General features: G+C 37.7%; 2 protein-coding genes across 2 annotated transcripts in view; one reads left to right on the forward strand and one right to left on the reverse strand.

Annotated features, from left to right (window-relative positions):
* The window catches only part of arl15b (ADP-ribosylation factor-like 15b), a 60,661-nt gene extending 50,162 nt beyond the window's left edge, over positions 1-10,499 (reverse strand). Inside the window, exon 1 of the mRNA XM_060895772.1 lies at positions 9,937-10,499. Coding sequence (XP_060751755.1) covers positions 9,937-9,948 — 12 coding nt within the window. The 5' untranslated portion in view covers positions 9,949-10,499. The remainder of the gene's footprint in view (positions 1-9,936) is intronic.
* A 1,606-nt stretch (positions 10,500-12,105) lies between these two features.
* snx18b (sorting nexin 18b) lies at positions 12,106-18,245 on the forward strand. Its single transcript, XM_060895771.1, has 2 exons — positions 12,106-13,740; positions 17,807-18,245. Exons 1-2 carry the CDS (start codon positions 12,315-12,317, stop codon positions 18,043-18,045), a joined length of 1,665 nt encoding a protein of 554 aa, XP_060751754.1. The 5' UTR covers positions 12,106-12,314; the 3' UTR covers positions 18,046-18,245.
* Positions 18,246-18,604: the final 359 nt, after the last annotated feature.

The raw sequence follows: 18,604 nt of genomic DNA on the forward strand, positions 1-18,604 counted from the left end.
TCATGCTTCCAGCAGCCTGTACATTTTACCATTTTACCATTTATGGAATTTTGTGGGTGTCGCTACATGCAAATGAGCTGTGCTTTATACATATTTTATACATTATGGCAGATCAACTTTTGAATCTTTCATAAATACGATGGAAATTTTTTTATCCATTTGGCTCACGCAAACATTTAGACAACCTTAGAGATCGATTGCTAAATGAAGCTCATTGTAACTTTGACCTTTAAAGGGAGGAGGACGACAACCAATAGGCCAGACATGGGCAAACTACGGCCCGTTGGGCTTTTTAATCCGGCACGCAGAACTCGCCCAAGTTATTATTAAATAAAATTTTATTATAAAGACACCACAATCATTTTACCCAGCTGTAATTCCCATCTTTCCCCAGCAGATGGCATACCCCGAAGACATTGACCCTTGAGTGTGATGCATTACAGTTACTCTCTACTTCATTTTGTCACTTTGCACTTTCAGCCCTTCAGTAAAAAATGAGCGGACCGAAGAAAAGAAAAGTAGACAGTGAGTGCCGAGTGTTCAATAAAGAGTGGACAACAAAATATTTTTTCACTGAAGTCCGATCTACAGCTGTATGTCTGATATGCCAAGAAACTGTAGCAGTCGTCTATATAATCAGCCGTCATTTTGCCACAAAACATGCTAACTACGCTAGTAAACAGTCTCCACAAGAACGGGCGGCTACAGCTCAGATTGACGGCTAATTTACAGACTCAGCAAAACCTTTTTCACAGACAAACTGTGATTCAAGAGTCAAGTACTAAGGCAAGATTTTTGCTGGCATTCAAATTAGCAAAGGCCAGTAAGCCTTTCTCCAAAGGCGAATTTTTAAAATAATGCATGGTTCAGGTTTTTACATTTAATTTATATTAGTTCACACAAACACACCAATCTCCTATTCTGGCCCAGCTCCTCTGTCAAATTTTAGAAACCATTGTGGCCCGCGAGCTAAAAAGTTTGCCCACCCCTGCATTAGGCCCTGCAGTACTCTCAGTCTACATTAATTCAGATAAATTGAAAACACATGTTTTTCTCCATGTTTTAGCTTTCTGTCCAGTGAGACAACGTTTTTGTTTCATCCAGCAAAAAACAAAAAAGCTTTTCAAACAAATACGCTCTCAAGTGGATAAATCTGAAAATGCTGTCTGAGAAGTTGAGATATTTAAATACAATGGCATTTGACGCATGACCCATGTGACTCGATGTTGTAGGGCAGTTGTTGTGCCTGTTATCCAGTTTGTTAGCTGTGTTGCTTAACATTCAGAAAATATTTTCAAATTGGATGGAATGTTCACTCTTAACAACCAGAGCTAGCACTGGTGCTGGTTCAAATTCGGTTCCACTGGCGAACCTTCTAAGAACCGGTTTGCCTTTCCATCGGTTAGAGAGCATCACAGAGCCGAGTCTGACGTCACTGTATACGTGTCACGTTTCCCAGCAACGTTAGCGCAGCAGTGACCAACACAAACACAACAATGGCAGATGTTGCTTTACTGTTAATGCTCATGGCTTTGTGAACCTACATTAACACCCAAACGCGGCGAATCCAACGTGTACGTGCAGCTCCATGTAATCTGTATAAACGGAGGTTGTAATCGAGAAAGTACATAACATTATTTTATCATTAACACAGAAAAAAATTAGCCTTAGCATGTAGCTACTTACTATCATGTGTGCTGATAATTGATCATACTGAGGTAAAGTGAAAGTGTATTAAACATTAGTATACTTAAGGTACATTATCTAAACGTAGCTCCACCCACAGCCTCTGACACAAGCGGTTCTTAAGTCTAGACCAGCAACGTTTTGGTGCTACTTAAGAACCACTTTTCCTGGTTCAGAGCCGGTGCTTTGGCTGTCGAAAAAGAAAGAACTGGTTCTAAATTAGGCTCCGAACCAGCACTCAAACTGCCTCGGTGGAAAAGGGGCAAAACTGCCTTGAACTGGAACTTGGCTGACTCAAATTGTAGAAAATACCATAACGTACATAAGCAAGAATTTCATACACTTCAATTAACTTCAGAGACCCGATTCAACACTGATGACATGAGATGAAGATTCCATCAAATAAAACTTTTAAGACGCAATTACTGAATACTGGCTTTTACTTTGTAAGGAACTATTTCAGTTGTTAAATTGACAATAATGTGCACTCCACCATGAACAAGTCCAGTCTTTCGTGTTGCTAATGTGCATTCCAGAAATACCCTTTAAACACCCATCAAACAGGAGAAAATGATTAAAGAACAACTGTTTCAACGACATTTGACATTGCTGTGACCGGACCTCAACCCAGGCTTCCTCACACAACATCAGCGCCTGACCTCACTGATGCTCTGCTAGCTGAATGAACAGCCAGGTTCTGACATCTAGTGGAAAGCCTTCCCAGAAGAGTGGAGCACATTATAACTGCAAAAGAGGAATAAATCTGAAATATGATGTTCAACAAAAACAATGTGGTTGTTGATCCAAAAATGTCTGGCCACATTGTGCATCATTACCACATACAGTGTGATTAGGTGTGTAGGTTTATTTTATTACAGTGGCTGTAGCAGCACTTTTGTTTATACGTTCTGGTGAACTTCCTTGAAGCCGAAATAAATTAAAACAGGATGTAATCTCTTGCGCTAACAGTGTAGTACTCTTAACTTTTAAAAAGTAAATGTTTTTAACATCACTCAGTCAGACTATTAATATAGAAACAAGACCCTGACTGATGAACACAGCTAACAATTGTGAAGGGAGTTGTCACTGCGAGACTCAATAAATCCTGTCATCTGGGATTTGGTAGCGGTAGAGGTACAGGAAGTAGCTCTTTTGTTTTCCTAATTCGTGACCTATTCCCACCCTGTTGCAACCTTTTACAACAGAGGCCATTTTTTGAATGACATCCTGTTTGGGCGCTTAAACGATCCCCGTTTCCCAGCATGCCCTTGGGTGAGCTGGCCAAGGCCACAGGGAGCGCTGTCCCATCCAGACTCTTCCAGCGCCTAACTAACCGAGACCTGACGACTATATCCTGTTTTATCAAAGCACGGAAGTGGAGCATGTGTGGAACAACGTGGTTCCAGTCTCCACTCCTACGTGAGCCGGTCTTTATTTATATATTTATTTAATTACCAAAAGAGACAAAAGCATGGAACCACATCACACTATAAACCGACCTGTTGCAATTCATATAATATCAAAATCAAAGCTTGAACTAGCACTTTGTCCCTATTTTTACATGTATATATATATATATATATATATATATATATATATATATATACGTGTATATATATATATATATATATATATATATATATATATATATATATATATATATATATATATATATATACACGTGTGTATATATATATATATATACACACGTGTATATATATATATATATATATATATATATATATATATATATATAAAAAGTTTTAGATTGATGGTATCCTAAGTCTGTAACCTAGTGAACCAGCGGTAATGTATTCATCGATAGAGACTTAAAAGCACTTTTATACATCGCTCTTGATAATTAAGTCTGCTAAATACCGTAAATGTAAATTTTAAATCGCCACATTCACAGACATTCCTACCGTTTGTGAAATCTGGATTCTGATCGGTCCGAATTCAGTCAATCAATTTCATGTAACTCTGCTTCATCTGAGTGCAGATTATTTTCCTGAAACTGCACAAGAGACAGTGTTTTATTCCTTACTCGCAGGATCAATGCTCTGTCATGGTGTCACAATGATTTGTCACTTTGCTTACATTGCAACCTGAAAATGCAGAACCTCAGTCCATCAAATCTCCACAGCACATTCACTGAACTCCACCCAACAGATTTAACAAAAGAATACAGGCGCTGAAACGTAAGCAGAGATCTATACTCGCTGATCTGGATTTCTAAAGTCCTGAATGGTACCTGTTAAGTTATGAAACAAAACCACAGAGGATTCAGAGGAACAGGAAACACTGAAGATTAGTAGAAGTGGAAGTAGATGCAAGAACATAAGGTTTAAAATAAAGTACAAGTAGTTGAATGCATGTGAAAGAAAACCAGTTATTATTGAAGATGCCACTATTTCTATGGTCCCCGGGTACATATTTATCTCAGAGAGCCTATTTCTAATGCCCAAGGGACACTTTTTTTCAGTCTTCTACTGCCCTGGGACAATTTTACCAATTTGGACTAATAACCCTTCCTATGACTATTTCTACAGTCTACAGGGCACTGTTCCACCTGGAGCCCAATTTCTACCATCCTCATTACTTTAGGGCACCATTAGTTTCAGGCGCCATTAGTTCAAGCTCTGAAACACAATGCCATCAATTGCTCATTTCTGGAAAAAAAAAAAAAACAAGCTGTGAATAATATGATCTCAGTCAATATGAGCTGATTAACCACACAGCCAATTAAGTTCTAAAGACGAGACAACAGAACAGGTCTTAGGACTGAAACAGAAACACAGAAACATGGCGTACAACACAGCATCCATGTGACTGCTGAAATCATGGGCGTCGGGAGCAAATAAAAAGCTGGAGGGTCCTGTCCCACCCACATATAATGGTTCCGACGCCCATGGGTGAAATATTTAATTCACCAGTTCTGGTTTTTATATACACTTTTTCCAACAAGGACACATTTCTCCTTACAAGTCATCTAAACAAAACCCTAGGCACAGAGCATCTATTAAAGAGATCAAGCTGATTACATGGATTTTTAAACACAGCATTAGAGCTAAGTGCAGCTCACACAGAGCACTAATGACCCATATTACCCCCGGGCTCTAAGGAGCTACTGCAGAGCTGCTCGAGCAGAACGTCCTGCACTCGACACTCACCGAGCATCTCGACCCACACAAAACATCGCCGCAAACCAACGGCTACAGAGAACACACACCACACACAAAAGCAGAACTGGTTTTGGAACTGGAACAACACACACTGGTGTTTATTTGATTTTATCAGAGGGAGGTCTGGAGGACGGGGTGGTCGCCTCCTGACAAAACATTACGCTGCAGTAATTGAAAAAGAAATCAAACAAAAAAAAAGATTTACATAATCCATGAAGAGATTAGAACAGAAGGATAAAATCTACTTTTATTTAATAAAAGTGAACCCAAAAGCAGGGCTGAATGAAATGCTGAAACAATAGCAACACTTGGATGAGGTGTAGCTATGCAATTTTTCATTTTTTTTTATTTGCAATAGTTGAAGAAAATGACTGGAAACAGCTGATATAGGGTTTTATAATCTGAAAACATATTTCAGCTGTAACATGAACAAAAAGTTTATATTAATGTGCTAGTTAGTAACGACTCATTCACGCAGATATTTGCACAGCAGAAGCTCCACATAATAAAGGAAAGATAACCAGATTAGAAAACGTGTTGTTTAAGAAAAAGAAACATTAATTTATTAAATGTGCTGGCTTTTTTAGTAGACATTTATAGATGTGTGAGAGAAAGAGAGAGAGAGAGCCAGAGAGAGAGAGCGAAACTGAGAAAGAGAGATAGAGAGAGAGCAAGAGAGAGCGAGAGAGAGAGAGAGAGAGAGAGAATGAGAGGGAGAGAGAAACAGAGAGAGAGAGATAGAGAGAGACTGAGAGCAAGAAAGAGACAGAGAGAGAGAGATAGAGAGAGATAGAGAGCAAGAGAGAGAGAGAGAGATAGAGAGCAAGAGAGAGAGAGAGAGAGAGAGAGAGAGAGAGAGAGAGAGAGAGAGAGAGAGAGAGAGAGAGAGAGCGAGAGAGAAACAGAGAGAGACTGAGAGCGAGACAGAGAGACAGAGACAGAGAGAGAGACAGAGACAGAGAGAGAGAGATAGAGAGAGATAGAGAGAGACTGAGAGCGAGAAAGCGAGAGAGAGACTGAGAGTGAGAGAGAGTGATATTCTACTTTAGTAATAAATCTTACATAAGAGCTGTAAAATGATGTAAGCAGATTAGAGATAGATGTTTTAACTTTCACCCTCTGAAACAGAAACACGTCCACGTCTCCCTGATCACAGTGGACATGTCTAAACACGTGTCAGATTCCTCACACACGGGTCTCAACCTCTACAGTAATCCAAACGTTATGATCATAACATTTTTATTTTAAGTCAAGTTTAATATACTTATAAAAGTTTACATATCATAGTAGGACATTATGACGGTGTTAATCAACCATTTTAACAGACAATAAACCCAGTTAATTTATAGGGAAAAAAACACTTATGTTTCTTCTTTTAGATTTAATTTGTAGAGATCTGTCAAAGTAATCCTGATTGACTGAGAAGGGGATAGAGAGTAATTCCATGTACTATATTGTTTTGTCCTTCATTTTAAGCGCTTGTTATTGGGGGCGTGGCCTTTTTGCCAATTACGTCAATTACATCATCATGTAAAGCTCAAACAGTCTGAATAGAGCTTTAAAAAGATATTTTGGAGAAAGTCATTAGCATAAAACCTCTTAAGTTTGGCCTCATTTATCTTTCAGTAGTGTGCGGTTGTGTGCAAATATTTGTGGTCAAAATGAATTAAAGTGTCAGGAATACTGTTTTTCTTCATATTCTTATGAACATGATGATCATAAAGAGCATTCCTGACACAGCTCACATGTATTTAGTGACTGACATCAGGTGTTTCTTCCTTGATCTAGCATTAGCAGGAAAAAAGAAGCGACAAAAGTGTGACAAATTAATACATAGAATACAAAACAAAAAACAGCAAGGTCTAAATATTCAGCACCAAACAAACAAACATTGTCTGCACCGAGTTTACTGCTAGCTAGCTATCATAAGCTTATGGTAATCTATAAACGTGTTAGCTGTCCGGGATAATGCAATCCATGCTAAATATCGTTCTGTGCCATGAAACCCTATAATACAAATACAACACAGTACAATAGTGGAGTTGTATTACGACCGCTACTGACGATTTTCCCGTTCCTTATTTTCAACACACCTGAACACGTTATCTCTTCCTAAAAGTTCATACACCTCGGTGTAGTCGAATTCTTGAATCTGATTGATTGAAAAGTATGTTATATCTAAGCAATTGTTTCCCTAGTAACAGCTCATTCATAGAAACCTATATGGTGGACATAGGCTAAAAGTTAAAACCAAACTTTTAAATAGTGCTTGAAAGTTTTTCCTTAAGTGATCATTATTAACATTTATGGAAGGAGTCTGTGTTGACTAATAACGTCAATCATCACAAAACAGCAGCAACACACCAGCTGTGTCACTCACAACAGTTGTGATTCCATCAGGTTAAAACAAGCTAATAACACCAGATTTGTTCACACTTAAAAAACCAGCACAAAAAAAAATGCCACAAAATAAAAGGAGTGGATAACAGCAGGTTTATTTTTGAGTCTGTACGAGTCCTGCAGACGTGAACATTAGAACACACTATAATCCTAAATCAGCTGCCGCCGGTTAAAAGCCAGAATGTCCAGGTCGCCTTCCTTGAGGAAATGTGTCTATTTCGAGAACACACATCACAATGCACTGAATTGAAGAAGCAACAAGCGTTTTTGAGTTGTTTTTTTAAATCCTATTGACTGAGAACAAATTTATCCAGACTAAGAGGTTGTTAATGAATAATCTGTATGTTTCCGCAGGGTTTCCAGTGTGGTAACGTTTGATCAGAACCAGAATCAGATTTATTGGCCGAGTGTGTTGACACACAAGTTCCAGCAGTTTGTGACTCTCAAAGGTACAGACATAAATAACACTATACTATACAAGAAAACAATTGATGACATGATTCCCACCTTTTCTTTAGGCTGTAAATTAAAATGTCTTCAGATTTTCAGCTGAAACCAGAAGGAACCAGATAATAAAAAAAATTTAACAATGTTGATAAAATTTCGGTTTGAACGTTGCTACAAATGAGAATGTTGCTACAAAGCTTAGTCTAATCAACCATTAGCACAACAGCGATCCTACATTTAACTACATTTACATTTACAGCATGTGACAGACTCTCTTATCCAGAGCAACCTAGAAAAGTGTTTAAGTCTCCATCATTGGATACATTAACTCTGGTTCACTAGGTTACATACTTAAGATACCGTGAGTCTAAAACACTGTTCAAAGTTTTTTTTTTAATACACACACATACAACAAACAGGGAAGGAAGTGCTAGTTGAAGTGTTACATGAATAAGTAGGTCTTCAGCCGTCGTTTGAAAATACAAACATAAAGCTATAAATTTGCTAACTTCAATAGCAATTAAAACATACATAGAAATCTCTCCTTACTGCATCAAGCTCACACTGTTAGTGTTTACAAAACTGCGTTTTCTGCACAAGCTGATGTCCAAAACCTTTTGATCAATGATGTAAATGGAACATAGCTGTTTCTTTTATTCACAGGTCTATCGTTAATGTTATCTTCATTTAGAGAATTTATCACTTCCACAGCCAATTTGATTCCTTATGTTAGACACATTTCCCTCTGAATGAAGTCAGAATGATAGTGTGTCGAAATTGACTAATAACAATGTGTGTGTTTATGTACGTGTACATATATACATATAAACACACATTTATAAATATATATAAAATGTAATTGTTGTCAATAAAACTAAGGGACAGAAACAATCAGCTCAGGAACAACAGCACTTTATGTAAAAATTCTTCTAGAACTTTCCATAAGCATGTAATTTAATACCGTCTCTGGTCCTGTGGTGTTATGTAGCACTTACTACTGTACTGTTTACAAATATGACTTAAGCACATATAACAATGGGAGCTTTTCTATTATTCTAATGTTGAACAGTATGTGGTTTCTCAGTCAGTTAACGCTGCGGGCTGTTGATCAGAGGATCAGGGTTCAAGCCCCGGCACTGCTAAGCTGCCACTGTTGGGCCCTTGAGCATGGCCCTTAACCCTCACTGCTCCAGCTGTATCATGTCTGACCCTGTGCTCGGTCCCCAAACTCCAGAGATATGTGAAGAAACAATTTGACTGTTCTAAAATGTAAATGTGATAAAATAAAGGCTTTTATTCTATATTAATAAGTAAAGCGTAGCTACTTTATAATGCATCTTCTGCATCCAAGAGATCTGTTTAGAATCAAAATTACAACAAAAACAAGGCCGAATGCTGTTATATACATTAACAACAAAAATGTATTTTTTTCAAATAGCGAGACCCAAACATAAGAAAATTAATTGACCTAAATTAAACAATTTACATTTTTTAAATCTAAAACTGTTTTCAAAAAACACTACTTGTGTGCATGCATATAAAAAAGAAAAGAAATTGATTTATTTATTCCAAAATATTATACATTAATTTTGTTTTAACCAGTTAAATAGCACAACTTTACTTTTCACATTTTAAATAATTAAATAAATACATTAATCTATACTGCATTACATTAGATTATTTTAATTTAATTGCTAGTTTAACATTTAAGTTTTACCTTTTATGTTTGAAACTTTTAAAAACATACTACATCAACTATTTTAATTACTTAACAGTTAAATATACTCTAAAAAGTAATAAATAAATAAATATTCATACTCATGCCAATAATTTTGGAAAGGACACAAGGACCATAATACGCATAATAACAAAACAGCAATATGAATGTTCATTTACAAAAATATTAAATAAGAAAATGCACCATTTGATTATTATTTAAAATAAAAAATAAAAGTAAAACAAAACCAGATTTCGAAGAAACAGTCGGTGTGAAAAAAGTAAGTGACGTTTATGTAAAACGGACTTATGTCCTTTATGGTAAAACGGAATATATTATAATAAACAAATACATAATTAATATGTGTATATAGATGAATATTGTAGTTTATGTGTAATTAGTGATTTAAAGCAGATGACCGTTTGAAAGAAGGCGTCGAGAGACAGCAGCTAGTTTTAATCCTACAAATCTGAGGGGGAAAAAGTCACTGTTTTATTACTTTACCAGATAATCCATGTAACGCCTCTGAATCTGCCTGTCGTCCTCAGGGAAGTGAAATCCAGACTGAACAAACACAATAATGTCCTGTGTAAAGCGACTGCATCCAAAACTAATATCTGTGTGTGTGTGTGTGTGTGTGTGTGTGTGTGTGTGTGTGTGTGTGTGTGTGTGTGTGTGTGTGTGTGTGTGTGTGTTGTTATGTTCCCCGCCTCTCCTCCTTGCGATAGAAAAACATTAACGTTAGCTCTGAATAAAACCGCACAATAACAACAATCAGCCGCGTTTCCTCTCTATATCACAGTTATCAATACTTTACGGTGTCTTATTACACATTCATCAGTTTCTTCAGTTTCTCTTCATTTTTTAACCGTAAAAAAAGAAAATAAAACTCCAGCGGTTTGTCAGTGTTTAGGTTTTAAAGCAGGCTAAAAAAGCTGCTAGCTCGACTCGCGAGACTTCGGTGTGACGTCACGAGAACGTTGACGAAGCTAGTCAAGCTAAATTTAGCACATAACTCGATATAACTCGATCGAGTGTGCTTTAGTTAAGCATAATTGAGGTAATGTTATATCAGTTTTGTAACACCGAACTGTTTCCTGGTGTCAACTTGGCTCACAAATAGCAATTCTGAACAGTTTGTGAACCACCGGTTTGTTTGTCACGTGATCAAGTCTTTCCGCCAAAAATAATTAGCATAAGGCTAAATTATAATATAAAATACTAAATATATTTCATTGGTTGATATATGTATTTTATGTATTGAGTTTTACTTATATCCACTCCATACGACGTAATTTTAATTGTAAGTTTAATGTTTTATTCATACTGTATACCACACTAAACACAAAAATTTGCCCTTTCCAACATGGCGGAGCTATTGACAGATTGGCTAATGAATGTTGGCATTTATGGCAGGCGGTTCAGTTCAATATCTATTGTTATGGCGCCATCTATTGGTCAAAATAATTAAGACGCTAAAAGGAAAGGTTTGGTTACATTTTGCATTTTATTAAATACCCAAGTAACACAGTTAATTCAGTAAATCCTGTTTATTTTTAAAGGCTAGAACATCTCTGAACACGCGGCAGAATCTATAAAATACATATTTAAAGCCAGTAAAATCGCAATAAAGGTGATGATGACTAGTTATATTTCTGAGACTGCATCATAAATCATACTCAACATCTCAAAAGATCATTTACTGCAACCAGTAGCAGGATTTCTTGTCATTTCCAAATATAACATACAACAATAATTATATTAATATTATTATTAATAATCATAACAATAATAATAACACTAATAATAATAATAATAATAACAACAACAATAATATTAATTATAATAATAATAACAATAATAACAACAACAACAACTATAATAGCAATAATAAGAATAACAATAATCATCATCATCATCATAACTGTCGTATATGTAATAATAAATGATAATAATAAAAATAAAGTTAGCCCTAGTTAATGAACTATGGGAACCTAATGAACGTTTATTAGGTTTGTTTTCAGGATTTCAGTGTTAACTCCACCCTCGATTATAGTCTTTGTATAAGCATCATGAATCATTTTCGGTTTCGACTCTTTCGTACAAACTCGTTTAGAGGAATCAAACCGTGCGATTTTTAAACCCGTTCAGAAATATTTTGTAAACAGAATTCAAAGTTTGCAAAGAAATGTAAGTAGATTTATTGGGTTTATATTGCATTATTTCAAGCTTTGCTCCACCCTCGATTATTGGAATGCGATTAGCATCACGAGTCATTTTACCGACTCGACTCATTGGTCTTCAAACTCGTTGAACTGAATCAAAATTTCTTTGCTAACCTATTACTAGGTGTAAATATTTTTGTAACATTTATTCACGTCTTTTGTAGCAACATTATTTTTATTTAATATTATAGAATGTTCAGATATATGTTCAGCAATATCCACCATATCAGCTGGTATGTTTAAGGACTTATTTAATAATGCATAAGGTAATAAATACAAAAGATACAGTATAATGCAGTAGAATTTAGCTCTTTTTAAATAAAATCTGCCCAAAAACAAAAGAAAAAACATTAAAACATATTACATTGTCAAGCGATTCGTTCAAATGTTTCGATTCGTTAATGAGTCATGACTCGTGAATCGTCCATCATTAGCTGCGTCCATAGACCGCAATCGGCAGGAGGAGGAGGAGGGGAATAACAAAACCCCGACTTTAATCCTGTACACAAACTAACTTTAACATCTTTATCATGTTAAAATAGTCCGATCGCTATCTTTTTCATGCACTTCTGTGATATCTAAGGACTCGCAGAAGTTTTTAAAGGACTTTTGGCAGCTGCGCTTTTAGCAGAAACCCCAAAAAAACAGAAGAAAACTATGGCGCTCAGAGCGAGAGCTTTATACGACTTCACTCCTGAAAACCCCGGAGAGATTTGTGTGGTGGAGAACGAGCTTTTAACTCTATACAGTGAAGATGTAGTGGACGGGTGGTTAGAAGGCACAAACAGCCGCGGAGAGTCAGGACTCTTCCCTGCGTCCTACGTGGAGATCTTAAGCAGTCAGGATTCAGTGCAAGGCAACGGGAATGCTGGAGATGTCTACAGCCCCAGGTCCGGAAGTGAGTATGCCTATCAAGTAAAAGGGGACACGTCAAGCGAGTCCACACCTCAGAGACACGGTTATCCGACAAGCCAAGGCAGCGATGACGACTGGGACGACGACTGGGACGACAACCAGACGACTTCGGCGACGCTGACGACTCACGACCCGAGCATCCATCACTTCAAACGCCAACCCGGTCGTGCCAACTCTGTTTCTTCACGTGGCAGTGGTGGCCAGCAAGCCAGAAGCTCAGCTACTGTCGGGAAAAACCTCAACAGGTTTTCCACCTTCGTGAAATCAGGAGGCGAGGCATTTGTTTTGGGTGAGGCGTCTGGATTAGTTAGGGATTGCGATCAGATCTGGGTGGTCATGGGTCAGTTCGGCCCCGAGTGGCAAGAGAACCCTCATCCTTTCACGTGTACCATTGATGATCCGACCAAACAGACCAAATTCAAGGGGATGAAGAGTTACATGTCCTACGGCCTCACGCCCACCCACACACAAATCCCTGTGAATCGCCGCTACAAACACTTTGACTGGCTGTACGCGCGCCTCGTGGAACGCTTCCCGGTCATCTCTGTTCCCCACCTTCCAGAGAAGCAGGCCACGGGCCGATTTGAAGAGGACTTCATTTGCAAGCGCAGGAAGGGTCTGATCTGGTGGATGAACCACATGACGAGCCACCCGGTTTTATCCAGGTGTGACGTCTTCCAGCATTTCCTGACCTGCAGCAGCAGTGACGAAAAAGCCTGGAAGCAGGGCAAGCGCAAGGCAGAGAAAGATCACTTAGTGGGTGCCAACTTCTTCCTCACCATCGTCCCACCGGCCACACCGCTCGACCTCCAAGAGGTGGAAGGCAAAGTGGACGGCTTCAAAACATTCACCAAAAAGATGGACGAGAACATCGTGCAAGTTAACGTGACCATTGGGGAGTTCACCAGAAAGCAGATGACTGGATTTAAAAAGGAGTATCATAAAGTTGGACAGGCCTTTCGATTGCTCTGGCAGGCCTTCGAATTGGACCAGCAGGCGTATTCAGTCAAGTTGAACCAAGCAATGGCGTTCACCGGGGCCGCCTACGAGACCATTGGGGACTACTTTGCCGAACAACCTCGCCAGGATCTAGATCCAGTGTCAGATCTTTTAGCGATTTACCAGGGACATCTAGCAAACTTCCCAGACATCATCCACGTTCAGAAAGGTTTGAGGAACTTTTGGAAGTTGTATGTTTGCGTTAAAGATCAGTTGCATGACTCATGTCTACGTAAATGCAATAGCTGTAAAGTCAATACTGTTTTTATTAGACTTTTGGATCTGAATATGTTGGACAACGTGGTTCATAATACATCATTTATGCAGACACGTTCACGCCAGATTAATGCAGAACTATAGGTCAGATTGTATGTAACGTGGCTTGTATTATGACTAATGAATGAACAATTGAGTAATGAATTACTGTGTGGTTTTATCAAGCACATCAGTGCTATTCACAACCTTTTTCCCAGCACTGCAGAAATTTCCTTATTACCATTATTATTATTATTATTGGAATATGAAGGTCTTTTTTTTTTAATCTAGCAGCATTGATAAGAACTACACCGTATGATTTATGCTAGTTGGGTGACATCAATCAACAAGAGATCAAGCCGCCATCTTATTTTTGGTCCGCATCGATCCCAAAAAGAGTTGATTACCCGATTCTATACAACACAAGCAAAATACATTTAGCATTAGATACATAGACCTCCAGTGGCCCATTTTAATCTGACTCATCAGAATTGAGTTTGATTCTTTGATTTGAAACTCATCATGATGGATTTGCGTAATAACTTATTTCATCTGTTTGGCCGTATTCTTTTTTATTAACGTAAACCTCAATGCACCTGAGCTCGCTAACATTCCCGATGAGTGTGCACTAACAATTCAGGCGCCTCGGAGCCTAGAGTTTTGAGAGCGTCTTAGCCTGAAATCCAAAGAATTCCATAAGTCGTAAATCAGAGTTTCTTATCCGGTCCAAGTTTGTACGAACGTTTCTGAGTAGAAACAGTTCTGAGTAGAGCAGCTCGGCTTTCTGTAGAATAAAGGAAAAGTTCAGAAAGAAACCCGGTTAGACTGAATCATCGTGTAAACGAGTCACAAGTCTGTTCATCATTACAGATTTAAATGCAGCAAGGTTTCTTTTGTTTGTTTAAACAAGCAGTGGTCACTTTAGCGTACTGTTAAGATGATATTTGGATGCTGTTACAAGTCAAATTCCTACATCTGTGCACCAGCCACTTTATTTCTTTTCTTTTTCTTCATCTTTAGGTTTATTCAGAAAGTTTTAAATGAGCCATGTGAGACAGATGAGCTCATTTAGTCACCGAAATTTAAAGTGAAAGTCAGCAGTATAAAGACACAAAATCAGGTCCAGTCACATAAACAATAAAGATGTAAATCATTTTTTTACACAAACAAAAAAACTAAACTGTTAAACATGTCGATTAAATACCAAGTCTCCAAGTCAACCATGCTAGAATGTATGATGTTAGTTTACTTTACACTAAAACGTTAACGGTGATTACACAAAACGCATTTAAACCAATCATCTCGACGTACGTTGGACGATCTGTTCTTTCTGTGCAGTGTTTGTTTGTTCGGTTCATCAGTCAGTTATCAATGTATAATACTAATGTAGTATAAAGTAGAATAATATATTCAGCTACTTAATGCTGAGTCCACGTTGTCTGTTTCGGTTCAGTTGACAAGCTATTCAGAAGTTATAGCAAATTACACACGGGGGCGGAGCCTCTCGAAGTCCATCATCAGTGTCTGACAGTTTGATTTAACCATTACGTCACGCTGAGAGATATGTTTGGCGTGTTAAGGACACTCAATCTTATACATGTATACATATGACAATATTAAATATCGTCGCTGTCAGACGGAATCCTCGTATCTCCAAAACCGTTATTTTTCAGGAAATGAAAAAAACGCCGTACCTTATCTGCAGTACACAGGGTTTAGTCCGCGTTGCAGTGGATTGTCTTGCGCTAAATTCCTGTCCTCAGACGAGCACCAGAACTAGCGGGGGTCAAGATTTTTTTTTCTTTGAGCCCAGTGTTTTGAAGACATTTACCTCAGAAGACGTGTTGATTCGTTGCGACTCTTCTTGAGGAGAAATATGCCGTGAAGCTCTCCCACGGAGTGAGGAAGAGGTGGACAGTTGAAGTGTCCAATGGAGTTATGAGATTTGCGCTCAAGCTATTTTCAAGACTTTAGATTGGTTAATAACTTGTAAAAATAACAGACCCACGTGGGGACTGACGAATAGCATCGATATGTGAAAAAATATGAAATTTCTATGAGGTTTCTGCCGACAGCGACGATATGTAACTCTGACACAGTAATTAATAACGTGGTCCATATGAAGTCTACAAAATGTTTTTTTACATACAAACGTCTGAGGTTTTTTAAGCTTTATCCTGATTATCTGCGACGTTTAAAGGATAAAATGATAAATTGATTTAAAATCAGATGTAAATGTCCCGGATGAGGGTTCGTTCAGCCTTTCCTTTTCTCTACAGTACGCATCATACTGTACATTTCCATTATTTTATTCATTTGATGAATCAAAATAGTGACTTAAAAGATTGATCAATTCACCTACATCCTGCAGACGTTATGATTTCATATGATTCCCATGGCTTCATATGAGCATCATGACTGAAGCTAAATGCCAATCAAATGACGTGTTGGATCAAGTGCTATTCTGTACTAGCTACCGAACACTGAGTTGTTTATTCGTCGTCTTCTATTCTATCGTTTTTTTAAACTTTAAATTTTCCTGCGTGCGTTTGTTACATCACACTGCATCCGAAGGCTAAAAAAACCCAAAACGCTATTTCTGTCCTCAGTTGTTTTCTGTTCCATTTCTCTGTTTGCTGGATGAGTAAACAAAGCTGCTAGCCCCGCCTCCGAGTGCCTATTTTGAGCAGGCCAAATAAAACCCAAGTGGAACCTTCAGTATTGACCCGGTGGTTAACGGAAAAAAGCACAGGTCCATTTTTCTGTTGCCAAACATTCCAGCTCTTTGTGCAGTGGAAAAAGTTGTTTTGTCTGAGAATTTTTTTCATGTTTACTTTGTGCACCTCGTCCTTTCTTTCCACAGCCTATATTTAAATAAGTCTTTTTTTAATATTAAACGCAGCTACATCAGTCGGATAATAACCCTGACGTTCACGAACGAAACGACTTTCAGTCGTCAGATTAGCAGCACGCGTTTAATCCGATATCAGCTTTATTATCATGGAAAACTTCGATCACTGATCATTAGATGATAATCGTTTTGAAAGATTTATTATCAATCATGACTACATCCTTTTGCCACACCAAAGTCTAAAGAAAAGAAATGTTTTTTAGCACACGACTAGTACAACAAAACCTGATCCGTTACTTCATACATTGATAATGTGAAATATATTTTTTTAACCATAATTTACTGAAAAACCCTTAAATCATGTTCATGCAATTGTTCCAGGCTGAAATGATCACATTACGACAGAAATAAACCTCACTGTAGCTGGTGTTTGCTTCTTTGACCAGTATTCTGGTGTGAATCTTTAGGCGCTATCTTTCTTTTCAGATTAGATGAGCAAAGAAAGCTAGCTCAAGCTACATACACTCACCAGAGGCACCAATGATCTCTGTTTTAAGTTTCTTTATAAAGTTTTTCTACACATTTAATGTGAGGTTGTAAACGACCGTATAAGATAAAACAACAATGAGGCAGTAAGTTAATTAAAGGTTCACACACGTCACAGGATGATCCGAGGAATTGTTCGGCTCTGTTTTACACACTTATGTGTAGAAAGTAACTACCAAATCGACCGAGCAGCTGATTAGCAGCCGATTATGTGCTAAAATGAGTAACAAGTAACAATGAGTTACAAGATTTATGCTGCGTTCATGTCCATGTGGGAAGTGGGAAGTTTCTAACTTCCAGTCAGGAAAGATCCTATTGAACGGCTTTCCAAACAAATAATTCCTGCTTGGAATGTTGTAGTTTTTAGAAAGCTCCAGAAAGCTCTAGAGTCTTTTGAGCTTCTGTTTATATCTGAAATCGCTAAATACTGAAACGTTAACTCTCCTAACTAAAGAGATTCTGAGTTGGAAGATTCCCAGATCCTGTGTGTCGTAAATATTAGCAGTATTAGTTGAAGCAGCATAAAAGTGCCATACGTCAGCACCTCTGACCTCTGACCTCTTGACTCTGCCCCTCCCTCCAGGAGCTCTGACCAAAGCAAAGGAGAGCCAGAAGGACAAAGACGTCCCGGCGGCTCAGGACATCCACGAGCGCTGCAACATCATCTCCTGTGCCACTCTGGCCGAGATTCAGCACTTCCACCGCACCCGAGTACGCGACTTCAAGGCCCAGATGCAGCACTACCTCCTACAGCAGATCTCCTTCTTCCAGAAGATCACAGCCAAACTGGAGGAGGCGCTGCACATGTATGACCAGGCGTAAACAAGAAGTGAAAACAGGAACCTTAAAACTCCCAAAAGAACGTCGACAGTCGGGAGATTTTAATATTCCACGCCGCAGACGTTCTCATCACGTCTGAGACAGAAAAGATTAGGATCGTGTGTCCAGAACGTAATATTTAGACACAAATCCAAACAAAATGCAGCATGTCTCGCTTTTATTTTCCTTTTTGTAACAAAAACAATAAAGACATCTTTTTTTTTTTTGCTTTTTTTTTTTTAAATATGGGAATTTAGCACTCACAAAATCTGAGATCAGAATAACTTATAGTTATAACATCAAGAAATATAATATAAGATAAAAATAATAGTTATAAAATTATAAATAATATATTAATAATATAAAGTTCATTCTGAATATCCACTAAATAAAATTTCTGAAAATGTTTTTGTCAGTAAATTTAAAATAGACATACTGTAACATACATAAGTTTTATAACAGTTCTTAAAACAAGTAATAATATACTAATACGACTAATAATGATCATAATCATATCATATCATAAATTGCTCTTATATCTGAATTCATTCATCTAAATTTA

This window comes from Tachysurus vachellii, chromosome 20, assembly GCF_030014155.1.
Source record: "Tachysurus vachellii isolate PV-2020 chromosome 20, HZAU_Pvac_v1, whole genome shotgun sequence".
NCBI lineage: Eukaryota > Metazoa > Chordata > Actinopteri > Siluriformes > Bagridae > Tachysurus > Tachysurus vachellii.

What these genes read in the sequence shown, in the direction of transcription:
- snx18b (XM_060895771.1), top strand. Translation starts at nt 12,315, where the DNA reads ATGGCGCTCAGAGCGAGAGCTTTATACGACTTCACTCCTGAAAACCCC. An exon ending in CATCATCCACGTTCAGAAAG is followed by an intron (nt 13,741 to 17,806) that starts GTTTGAGGAACT and finishes CCCTCCCTCCAG; the next exon opens with GAGCTCTGACCAAAGCAAAG.